This window comes from Zootoca vivipara, chromosome 2 (assembly GCF_965207765.1).
Source record: "Zootoca vivipara chromosome 2, rZooViv2.hap1.1, whole genome shotgun sequence".
Lineage (NCBI taxonomy): Eukaryota > Metazoa > Chordata > Lepidosauria > Squamata > Lacertidae > Zootoca > Zootoca vivipara.
In genome coordinates this window covers 53,087,932-53,100,552 of record NC_142584.1, presented here as the reverse complement: position 1 = coordinate 53,100,552, position 12,621 = coordinate 53,087,932, and the positions used below count along the sequence as shown (strand labels likewise).

The 12,621-nt window shown below is 43.7% G+C and overlaps 1 protein-coding gene across 8 annotated transcripts in view; it reads left to right on the top strand.

Annotated features, from left to right (window-relative positions):
* The window catches only part of RAD50 (RAD50 double strand break repair protein), a 126,772-nt gene that overhangs the window by 81,804 nt on the left and 32,347 nt on the right, over positions 1-12,621 (top strand). For 2 of the 8 annotated variants that reach the window (XM_035105403.3, XM_088661883.1), the window contains 4 exons: positions 7,325-7,386; positions 9,481-9,661; positions 10,547-10,630; positions 12,074-12,225. In XM_035105403.3, the coding sequence (XP_034961294.2) occupies positions 9,533-9,661; positions 10,547-10,630; positions 12,074-12,225 (365 nt within the window). In that variant the 5' untranslated portion in view covers positions 7,325-7,386; positions 9,481-9,532. Of the gene's footprint in view, positions 1-7,269; positions 8,182-9,480; positions 9,662-10,546; positions 10,631-12,073; positions 12,226-12,621 lie in introns of those variants that run through there. The other 6 variants (XM_035105404.3, XM_035105405.3, XM_035105406.3 and 3 more) reach the window with 6 other exon arrangements.

Sequence of the window (12,621 nt, the reverse complement as noted above, 5' to 3'; positions counted from 1 at the left end):
AAAGTACATCCCCAGCCAGTCAGCCCCTGGCTATAAAATATGTTTTTAAAAGAAAAAGAAAAAGGATGCTGTGGTGACCAGCTGCAGTTTGAATGGGCCAGTCCAAGTTCTGATGCAGGGACTGCCTGCCTGCTGCTGCTGCCATCATTTGAGTGGTCATTTCCCTCCTCTCTGCACTACCCCAGCTAAAAAAAAAGAGGTAAAAATGTAAAGGACCCCTGGATGGCTAAGTCCAGTCAAAGGTGACTATGGGGTGCGGCGCTCATCTTGCTTCAGGCCAAGGGAGCCAGTGTTTGTCCACAGACAGCTTTCCAGGTAATGGGGCCAGCATAACTAAACTGCTTCTGGCGCAACAGAACAGAAGCCAGAGCGCTTGGAAATGCTGTTTACCTTCCTGCCACAGCAGTACCTATTTATCTACTTGCACTGGTATGCTTTAGAATTGCTAGGTTGGCAGAAGCTGGGTCAGAGCAGTGGGAGCTCACTCCATCTCAGGGATTCAAACCACCAACCTTCTGATCGGCAAGCCCAAGAGGCTCAGTATGGGGCCCTGTACTACCGGTATGTACATCATTATTTTTCCATAGACAAGGCAAAAGAAAGCCAGGCTTACTCCCAATTCAGGAGAAAAACAAAATTATTGCTTCTCAAATGATAGGCCATTGGTTTTATGCCAATTGCAACTTTCTTAGGAACCTAGCAGGAAATGTATTACCTGGCAGACATGTATGGAACCCCTCCCTTTGAAGGTAATAAATCCGAGAGCAGTGGATTTGTTTATTTTAATATTGAATTATTATGCTTATTATGGGTCACAAAGATCTTGTAGCCTTTTCTTCACTTCTGCACCCTGAAAAAGAAAAGAGTCCAGAGTCACTCATGTATTATGGGAATATGGGAGATGTTTCCTTGCAGGATAGGAATGGGGACCTGAATCCTTTCAGATGTAGCTGTTCTGCAGCTCCTGTTTGACCATATGTATGGTGGGCAGTGGAGGGGGAGAAGGTTAAGGAAGAGTGAAAGAGTGTGTGAGTTGAGAATAGACAGAGTGTTGCCAAAACCAAAACAAATAACCAGTAGCTTTTCCTATGTCTCTCGATTTCTGACAATCCTCTTTTCATTACTGGACTGCCCCCTGCTGGTTTCTTTCTTTCTTTCTTTCTTTCTTTCTTTCTTTCTTTCTTTCTTTCTTTCTTTCTTTCTTTCTTTCTTTCTTTCTTTCGCAATTATTCATAGCCGAGTAAGATTGTCTTCCATGAACACGGTCTTAACAGTGAGTCCGTAAGCGACTGTGGAGGCCAATTCTGGATCTTCAAATCCTTCCACGGCAGGGACATAAGTTTCTGGGCAGGAGTTGATCAAGGTGGGGGTTTGCCAAATGTGCCTTCCTCTTAGCATGTTTCTCCCTTTTGTCCTGAGTTTGAGTGTCTTCAAAGTCCATGGACACCTTTGGTAAAGGCTGTTCTCCAATTGGAGCACTCACGGGCCAGTGTTTCCCAATTGTCGGTGTTTATACTACATTTTTAAAGATTTGCCTTGAGAGAGTCTTTAAACCTCTTTTGTTGACCACCAACATTACGCTTTCCATTTTTAATTTCAGAATAGAGTAGTTGCTTTGGAAGATGATAATCAGGCATCTGAACAACATGACTAGACCAACTAAGTTGGTGTTGAAGAATAATTGCTTCGACACTGTTGATCTTTGCTTCTTCCAGTACACTGGCATTAGTTTGCTTGTCTTCCCAAGTGATGTGTAAATTTTTTGGGCGACACCGTTGATGGAATCTTTTGAGGAGTTGGAGGTGATGTTTATAAGTGGTCCATGCTTCACAAGTGTACAGTGAGGTTCGTAGTACAATAGCTTTGTAAACAAGCATTTTGGTTTCCCTGCAAATGTCCCGGTCCTCAGACACTCTGCACTTCAACTGGGAGAAAGCTGCACTCACAGAGCTCTGGCAATGCTGGATCTCGGCATCAATGTTGGCCCTTGTGGAAAGATAACTGCCCAGGTAGGAGAAGTGATTGACATTTTCCAACACTGGATTTGTGGTGCTGCAGAGGGGTTGTTTTGTGCTAGTTGGTGCAGCATTTTGGCTTTTTTGGATGGTGAGCTATAGGCCAAGCTTTTTATAAGCTTCTGCAAAGATATTTAGGAGGGTTTGGTGGTCATCCTCCGAGTGTGCAGACACTAGGTTGTCATCAGCATACTGAAGCTCTATGACGGAAGTTATGGTAATCTTACTCTTTGCTTTCAGCATTCTCAGATTAAAGAGCTTTGCATCTGTCCGATATATGATTCCTACCCCAGTGGGAAGTTTCCCTTTGACAATGCGTAGGATCATGGCAGTGAAAATAATAAATAGAGTTGGGGCGATAACACATCCCTGTTTAACACCTGATCCCACTGTGAACAGTTCACTTTGAGAGTCATTGTTATCATGATTGTTGCCGTCATATTATTGTGGAACAGCGGAAGGATGTTCAAAAATTTATCTGGGCAACCAATTTTCAGAAGGACAGTCCACAGGGCATTACGATTTACAGTGTTGAAGGCCTTACAATAAACAGGGGTTGGTTCCAATGTACTGTATACAGTGGTACCTCGGTTTATGAACACAATTGGTTCCGGAAGTCTGTTCATAAACTGAAGCGTTCATAAACTGACGCGAACTTTCCCATTGAAAATAATGGAAAGTGGATTAATCTGTTCCAGACAGTCCGCGGAGTACTTAAACTGAAACGTTCATAAACTGAAGCGAACTTTCCCATTGAAAGTAATGGAAAGTGGATTAATCCGTTCCAGACGGGTCCGCGGAGTACTTAAACTGAAGCGTTCATAAACTGAAACATAGGTGTAATTGGTTCCGGAAGTCTGTTCATAAACTGAAGCGTTCATAAACTGAAGCGAACTTTCCCATTGAAAGTAATGGAAAATGAATTAATCCGTTCCAGATGGGTCCACAGCGTTCATAAACCGAAAATTCATAAACCGAGGTGTTCATAAACTGAGGTTCCACTGTACTGTAGTTGGCATCCCTGAATGACTGCCCTCTACTGTTTTATAATATTGTGACAGTTCTGCAGTGGTGCAAAGTAAAGATTAGGAGTGCTGCCAGAATTGTGGGGTGGGTGGTCCTCCTGCATGTAAGGTTTATTTTTTCACATGTCACCCAAATGCTAGTATGTACCCCCCATTTAATCCATATTTACCCTTTCTGTGCAAAATCCAATCTATTAAAAATAACCTGCCCCAAACAACCCATTTGCAATTTCTCAGTGACCTGTTTACAGTATTAAGCCTCCATCCATTTGAAAGCACCTTAGGGCTGTATATTTTTTGAAAAGATTGGAAGGGGGCAGGCTTGCTGATTTTACTATTTATACCCCACCCAGTTGCCCCAATCATTCTTGGCAACTTCTAACATATATAAAAACATAGTAATTCCTTAAACATTAAAAAAACTTCCCTATACAGGGCTGCCTTCAGATGTTTTTTCCAAAGGTTGTATAATTACTTATTTCCTTGGCTCAGGAGTCAGATAACTCCAAACCCTCTGACATTTCTCCAGTGAAAATTGGGACATCCTAAGTAAAAGCGGGACATTCCAGGATCAAATAAAAAACTGGGGTGGTTTCTGTAAATCTGGGACTGTCCCTGGAAAATAGGGACACTTGGAGGGTCTGCATTTTACAATAAATAAACTGGATGCAGTTATGTACAGTATCTGGAAGCCTATTTGTGCATCAATAATATCATTAGCTCAGACACACTATTTGTCTCTTAGTACTGGGCCTCCTGGCAAAGATTTTTTGTCAAACATTGTTGCAAAATCTCAAAAAATAGAGAGGTTTTAGAGCTATACACCAAAGTCTAGACTTCCAACATGGAAATTCTGGATGAATGGCAACCCTAGATAATGCCTCTTTCTTGCCTGCATGGAGGACAGAGGGGAGTTTGTGTAGAAAATAGCCTACTGTACAAAGGTAAGAGTTACATTGGTTGCTCCTCCTACTTTTGCCTTTGGCCCCACCCACCACTGACATGTGGCCCTCGGAAGGTTGCTCAGAAGGCCCTCAGCCTGAAGGTGTTTCCCCACCACTGACATATAGTATACCTGGAAATCCTAATGAATGATGGAACGGATGATAGTAGGGCATCTCCCCACCCCCACAAACAGATAATTAAGAGGTTTTATTAGTGGGACAGACTGGAAATGTCTTTTAAAGGTCAACAATAATTTTCATAGCTATTACTCATGTAATGCCACATGTTATAACTAATGACACTGCTAGAGTATGACGGGGGCAGAGGGAGGAGATATTGATCTAAATGGGGGAGTGGGTTGGAAATGAGCCAGTGATGCAAAACTTCAGACTGATATTGTATTGACATCTACATCCTGGAAAACCGCTAATACGCAAACCATAGATAACCTCGAGTTATCAGATACAGACATAGAGCAAACCCTAGAAACCCATCACCCATGCTTTTATTGCATGGACAAACTTAAACCCTTTCAAAAGTGGGCCATTAAAGGACTATGGTATATATGTTAATAGACTTCTCTACTAGGGCACCACCATCTACCAGGTACTTAAAAAAAATAAAAATGAAAAAATAGGAAGATGATGTTTTGAGTTGGGGGTGGGGCAGTTTCCCCTAAATTCCTGGGTCTAATAAAAGTTAGAAGTAATCAACGATTGGAGGGTTAAATTGAAGTTCAGGCTTTAAGTAGCTGGACTCTGCTTTTCCAGTCCAGGAAATCACCTGGGAGAGGAGCCATTAAGAGCTAGTCACCAGAATGGCTGAGACATTGACCTAACAAAATACGCACACAGAGAAGCCACCAGCAAGACTAAGACTATTTGCCCTGCACTGTGCCAAGCTTATCTGAGTCCCAAGGCGGAAGTCCCCAGTCGGCTGTAAGGCAGGGGTGTTCTTGGCGCATGACATTGTAAGTCCAACAGAACCCTGGCCAGGGCCCCTGGCCCGGTTAGCCCTCAGGCTCAGAGGATTGAGGCAAGTGTACCAGGGTGCCCCCACCTTTGCATGGGCCTGCCCTGCCCTCTGGTAGTTAGCAAAAATCAGTGCCAGAATGGAGGGGAGGAAGTTCCAGGCTTGCAGTTTGGATGATGTATAACATGACATTGTAAACAAAAAAAAGAGGAAAATTTTAGTCGTAAGTAAAGAAGAATGTCTTGTCGTACGACAGAGATTCAACCAATGCTCTTAGCATTGTTAGTTAGATGTTTATGAGCATTGTTAGTTAGATGTTTATGATGTTATACATTGTTTCCCCCCACCACAAAAATTTCCTTTTTAGTAAAACAGAGTTTAGTTTAGTTTTACCGTGTCCATTTCTGTAGATATAAATGTTACTACCCAAAAGTTGAAAAATAATAAGTATACCATAAATGACTTGATAACTAGTCTACTTATTATCAATTTCCCCACAGATGAATGAAATAATTGCTTCTAAGAATATGAGCATTCACTGTTTCAGCGAAAATGGAGTATCAATTCTTCAGGATGTGGTTGGAAAGCAGATTGAGTTATACATTTAGAAAAATGGGGGGGGGAATTATATTAAAGTAAATGAGGAATTTGCTCACTGATATATTGTTGCTTACTCAGCAACTGCCCATTCCCCAATGACTGATCATAATACTTGATTGTGACATAAAAAAGATATTCCCATTTGAATTAATTGACTAATTTCCTTCTCTGTTTGAGTCACTGGATTATTCCCAGGAGCTGGTAAATTTTGACTGGTACATGTCAATCAGAGAAAAGACAAAAGAGTGAACTGAATGTTTCTATGTACGCAATACATGTTGCATTTGGGCTGCTCCATAGAAAGCTTGAAAGCCAAAATGCTGCTCTTTAGGGTATTCTGGATTCCCGTTTGCTTTGCTTTAACCAAATATAATCCAACAAACTGATATGACACTTTTGGTGGCAATAAGAATTCCCCACCATTCGCCTTCCTCATAGCAAAATCATCCAAAACTTTATCAAAATTTGTCTAAGTTTGTCACTTTCAATGTACAGAATGCTCAGTGCGGACAACCTCTCTTGAGATATTGTGGCCCTTAATTCATTTTTAATTCTTTTGAGTCTTGAAAAACTCCTCTCCCTTGAGCAGTTAGTAACCATAAGGCTAAGAAATAGCCGCAAGATTGCTTCCACATTAGGAAGGGCTATCTGAATTTTTCCCTTGTACAGTATATAATTTGATAAAGGTCTGTATGAGACAGAGAGTACTCTGCTGTAAGCCTATAGCTTTGTGTCATGTACAGGTGAAAGTGCAAAAGTTCATCTATAAGTTTCAGGTCAATATCTTCTGGGTATGCTTTCATCAACAGTTCAACACCTTGCTTAATTTCTTGCTTAAAGGTAAAGGTAAAGGTAAGGTACCCCTGGCCATTAGGTCCAGTCGCGGATGACTCTGAGGTTGTGATGCTCATCTTGCTCTATAGGCCGAGGGAGCCGGTGTTTGTCCACAGACAGCTTCCGGGTCATGTGGCCAGCATGACAAAGCCGCTTCTGGGGAACCAGAGCAGCGCACGGAAACGCCGTTTACCTTCCCGCCGGAGCAGTATCTATTTATCTACTTGCACTTCAATGTGCTTTCGAACTGCTAGGTGGGCAGGAGCTGGGACCGAGCAATGGGAGCTCACCCCATCGCAGGGATTTGAACTGCCGACCTTCTGATCGGCAAGCCCTAGCCTCTGTGGTTTTGACCACAGCACCACCCGCGTCCCTAATTTCTTGCTTAGATGCTGTCAAATTAGCAAGAATGGCAAACAATTGTGCAATACACAGTACTTCTTTTTAAATTGGCTCAAGTGCACACACTTAGCAGACTACAGTACAGTTCCAAGGATTCTTTGGGGGAAGCCATAACTGTCAGTGGTGTAAGAGAGCCTTCAGTGTGTGGTGTGAATATGACACCAGGACTAACAAAGGAATAGTTTCAGACATTTAAAAAGTTTCTCTTCCAAAACCCATACAGTCCATTACCCCTGTAGAATTATATGAGTGGAATTATTATATGGAGGGTAAGGGTTCTGCATTCAGCAGGACTAGATCACATGCAGATTTAGCATTGCAAAAGAACAAAAACAATATAGGCTCAAGTACAGAAATGTGAAGCAGAACAGGAGTTGACCAACGATAAAGTTCATTGCACTGGTCTTCCTGCACTCCAAGGAGCGTGGCTTAAAAATACAACTCAGAGGGGTGGGGCAGATGTCATTTTTTGTCTTGACCCACTTTGCAACTGCGCAAAACCTCCCGATTTTATGTCCTCACTTCCTACAGGAGCGGGGCAGACAATCATCTAAAAGAGCCGGAAGTTGAGGCCCGCGTCGTCAGGCTGCAACGTAAGTCTCTTGCCGGCGGCACCGGGAAGTGGGTCTCTCCGCTTGGTTTTACCGTGGGCGGTTTTTTTCTCCTCAGAGCCAGGGCGGGAGAGCGGCAGGGGCGCCTCGTAGCTCCCGGCAGCCCCCTTCTCTATACCTTTCTAGCTCTGTGCGGAAGCCGCTCCTACCGCCGCCCTCTATACCTCCTACCGGTACGTTGCGGGCAAGAAGGTGGGTGTGGGGTGGAGCAGTTCAGCCGTTAAGAGCAGGAAGGAGGAGCCAGCGACGGTGCGCGCCTCTAAGCCTTTCCTATCTCTACGTTGGAGTTGGGGGCGGGGTCTCCCGCGATGCCGATGACGTCGGCGGGGCGGCGCTTTCTGCCTTGTGGCTTCTGGGACGTGAGGTGAGGGCGGCATTTTCAGTCCGCGGATAACCGTTTTCTTGGGTGGAAACCGAGGCTCGTTCGCCTCTCAGGTGCCTCTGTGAGGGGCTGAGAAATATCCCAGCAGCCGCGGCTTCTCCCTCTCCCGTGGCCACGGGGTCCTTCGTTACAGCCCTTTAAAAGCCTGGTCACTCTCGGAGCGCCCTCTCCCCTCCCTGCGCTGCAGGGGGTTGGGCTGGATGACCCTTGGGGGTCCCTCCCGGCTCTATGTTTCCGCCTGCGGCTGCAGTTTCCTGGCGCCCCTGCTCCTCCTGAGTTCCTAGAATGAGATTCCTCGAAGCCGTGGCTTCCTCCCCAACGGGGTTGGAGGCCACGCTGCGGCGGATGAGTCACTGGGGGCGGTGAGGAGGCGGCCTCCTCCTTATCTCTTAATAGTGGGTAGATCAGGGGCTCACTTTCCGTAAATCCTTCCAGAAGAGCATCAGAAGCCATCTTCCACCTCCAGTGTGAAAGATAGGGCCTGCTTTCACTTACGATTTTCCCCTGATCGCTCTTCCTGAATTTACAGTATTTCACATGCCTTCTCCCTTCTATCTCCCTGCTTCTTTTAAAGAACGAACAGCAACAAAGAGATTGGTATCTGAAGAAGTGTGCATGCACACGAAAGCTCATACCAAAATAAAAACTTAGTTGGTCTTTAAGGTGCTACTGAAGGAATTTTTTTATTAGCAACAAAGAGAGAGAGAAATAATCATGTAGTGATGGTGGTGTAACCCAGCTTGGGTTGGGCTGTGAACTGAGAGCAGGCCAGGCCATAACCCACAAATAAAAAAACCCAGTTGTGTTTCAGCATGGGTCAGTGTGTCTGAATGTTACCCAGAATGTTGGTGGTTTGAAGCCCTCTGTGAATTCCTGCATTGCAGGGGGTTGCAATGAAGGCTGCATTCGCTTCTGGGCAACCTTTTGGGGCCACATGCCAATAGTTGGGAGGTCCAGATGTGAAAGTAGGCAAGGTCAGAGGCCAAAGTGGATGGGTCAATGGCAGTGAATGTTATCTACGTACAGCAGACTAGATTCTACACCCCACTCACAAATCCCTCTTCCAGGCAAGCAAGATATATTAGAGTTCAATGACATATTCTATCTAGCCAAGCAAAAACAACAATGGAGGGTGCAGGGCAAGGCTATTGAAGGCCCAATAGAGAGGCACGGAGAGCCAAATTTGCCCTCTAGGCTTGCCTGAGGTTTCCTACTCAAAATCTGATCTGATCCAATAGATCTGATCTAGTCTGTCTTCTGATCTGGGAATGAAAATTAGCCAAAGGATGATATAACAAAAGCATCTGTCAGTATTTTAACTACCTATAAAGATATAGAAAAGGAATTTGCTCTGCTTTGTTTAATCATTCATTACACTTTCTTATTGTCCAGGAAGAAAGTAACAGAGTAAATGATGTACAGTCATACCTTGGGTTACAGATGCTTCGGGTTGCGTGTTTTCGGGTTGCGCACCGTGCTGAACCCGGAAGGGGTTACTTCCGGGTTTTGGTGTGCGTGCATGCGCAAACCCACTAGATCACGCTTTGTGCATGTGCAGAAGCGCCGAATCACAACTCACGCGGGTGCAGACGTGGTGCTGCAAATTGCGAACATGCCACTTGCACGGATCACGTTCGCAACCTGAGCGTCCACAGTATTTGATTTATCGGTTAAACTGTTTGGTTTTTTTGCAGGTTTATGAACAATACAAGATAGTGCTTATAGATAAAGGAATATTCATTAAAAATGTCCAGGATTGATAAAATGAGCATCCTCGGTGTGAGGAGCTTTGGAGTAGAGGACAAAGACAAGCAAGTGATCACTTTCTTTAATCCTTTAACTATCTTGGTGGGACCAAATGGTGCTGGAAAAACGGTAAGACTCAAGTAGGTTTAATTTCATTTTAGATAACCTGCATTTTCGTACCTTCTGGTTATAAAAATGTGATTGTCAGTTAGGATGCAGTTTAATGAATTGTGCCTGACAATGTAGATGCATTTGCCTAGTCCTCAGTAAGGCTGTGCTCCTTCGCTGTCAGATAACTCAGATACCCTGCTGAACTATAACAACTCCTGAAATTGAGCAATATAAATACTTATCTATGAGCTTTAGTGTGTTTAACAATATATGGCACTGCTGTGGAAAATGGCAGTTCTGACAAGCAGGGTATGAGTATATTTTCAAGGAACAAAGTTGATACATTTTTTTACTTGTCTTTCTTGCATGTTTAACAGATTTCCTATTTCTAGTCACTATCTACAAAAAGTCTCAAAGTGACTTCGTAAATCGAAAGTGATGAAATACAACAGTTAAAAACAATTAAAACATTTAAAACAATGAACTATAAAATGCTCATCTAGTAGCATAATAATGACAAGTCCTACCCCCTCCCGCCGACTAAAATATGAGCACCACCATAAAACCCAGCTTAGTCATGCAGATTGCATGAAAGGTCTGTTCATGTCAAAACAATGGCACCTTGAGGAAGGAATTTTCAGAATGGTGCTGTATATAGTGTGTTCTGCATCCCTTTTAATGGAAACTGATATGCAAAGTTCCATGAGACACCCCCCCCCCCCGTCCCCTGACATTAACATTGTTCACATGAGTAAAGCACTTGCATGAGCTGTTAAAACACACAAGACAGCTGGAGAAAGTAAAGTATGAATTGCCTCTAGATTTATGTCTGTTTCTTATTCCTGGAAACAACAAAGCAGCAAGTATTTGTATCCTATTGACACTTGTTTCCATTTTAATTAGACTATCATAGAATGTCTCAAGTATATTTGCACTGGGGACTTTCCACCTGGCACCAAAGGAAACTCATTTGTTCATGACCCAAAAGTAAGTGTTGAGATTGTTAGCTCTATTTCACAACTACCAGTAAGCAGCATAACGTGTACAATAAAAAAGGAAAATTTGTTGTTAGTAATAATTGAGCTAACATTTTCTTACTTGTGGAAAAGTGACAAATGGTATATCTCTATGCATGCCTTGAGATGAAGTATTCGTGTATAACAGGAATGTATTGAAACACAGACATACCAATACAAGACTAAAGAAATTCACATAAAATCACTGGATTATAGAGCCATTTGAGATTATATATCTCCAAGAGTAATTATTCTGTCATCTATTACATATTTTGTTATTTGCAAACTCCTTCATTATGAAATGGTATTCTTGTGGCATACAAATTATTCCCATTAACAGTTCCATTTCACCCTGACAAAACATTATCCTATTAGCCCCTTGTGAAGGAATAACTTCTTATTTGCCCAGGCGGCTGTGATGGTGGGTAACAGATGTGGGTGAATGTCTCTCTTGAATCTCTTGGACCTTTCAGTTCTGGTCACTATAATATTCATTTGAAACATCTTTCAAGGGTAGCTCTAGTTTGCAGGGATTATGTTGCTACTACTAGAAGTTAACATAGAAGTCCTGCCAACCTAGCAGTTTCCTGCCAACCTAGCAGTTCGAAAGCATGTCAAAATGCAAGTAGATAAATAGGAACCGCTACAGCGGGAAGGTAAACGGTGTTTCCATGTGCTGCTCTGGTTTGCCAGAAGCGGCTTTGTCATGCTGGCCACATGACCTGGAAGCTATACGCCGGCTCCCTCGGCCAATAATGCGAGATGAGCGCGCAACCCCAGAGTCGGTCACGACTGGACCTAATGGTCAGGGGTCCCTTTACTAGAAGTTAACATAGGAAACTGCCCTATAGTGAGTCACACAATTGGTCCACCTTGCTCAGTATTGACTAAACTGGCTGGCAGCAACATTTTGCTTTAAACTGCTTAGAGCAGGCATCCCCAAACTTCGGCCCTCCAGATGTTTTGGACTACAATTCCCATCATCCCTGACCACTGGTCCTGTTAGCTAGGGATCATGGGAGTTGTAGGCCAAAACATCTGGAGGGCTGAAGTTTGGGGATGCCTGGCTTAGAGCTTTGCTGTGGAGCAGCATAGACACTTAGCAATTAATTACATACATGTTTAACCAGAATGTTGAATATATGTACAGGAGGGATTTAGCTCTATTGTAATATGCATTCAGTTCAGTGGTTAGTTTTGTTTGGGGATGAATTATGTGTGCTATGGTTTTTCACGGCAAGGGTTACTCTCATTCTTCCAAAGAAGCATCCACATCCCTTTTGTGTTCAGATTCGTTCCCTTCATTGAAATAGCTGGAACAGCTTATGTGTGCACACTAAAGAACAGGGGATGGGGGTCATAGAGTTAGAATTAGGTGAACTTATTTACTAAATTTACTTTCTTGTTGCTGAAGGTCGCCAATGAAACAGATGTCAGAGCTCAAATTCGACTTCAGTTTCGTGATGTTAATGGAGAGCTTGTAGCTGTACAAAGATCCATGTTATGCACACAAAAAGGAAAGAAAACAGAATTTAAAACTCTTGAAGGAGTCATTACTAGAACAAAGTTAGTGGGTAGACATAAATATTTTCTGTTGCATATGTTTGTATGTGTTTGCCTGTTCATCTTTCCTAATACAGTGGTACCTCGGTTTACGAACACCTCGGGTTACGAACTTTCGGTTTACGAACAGTCCTAACCTGGAAGTAAGTAACCCGAGGTTTCTGAGACAGCGAGTGAAAGGAGGCCGCCCCAGCATCCATCCAAGCCGGGCAGGAGAGCCCAGGAAGGCGCGCTGTCTGTGGCGAAGGCGAGGCCCGTCGGCTGCGAGGGGAGCCGGGCCCGGCACTGCCTTATGTGCCGTGGTGCTTCTTCTGCCGGACCGGCTGCAAGGGGATGTCAGACATGGCCGTGGCAGCCGAGGAGGCGCGCCGGCGGGGAGGATCTCACCTCGCACTACTG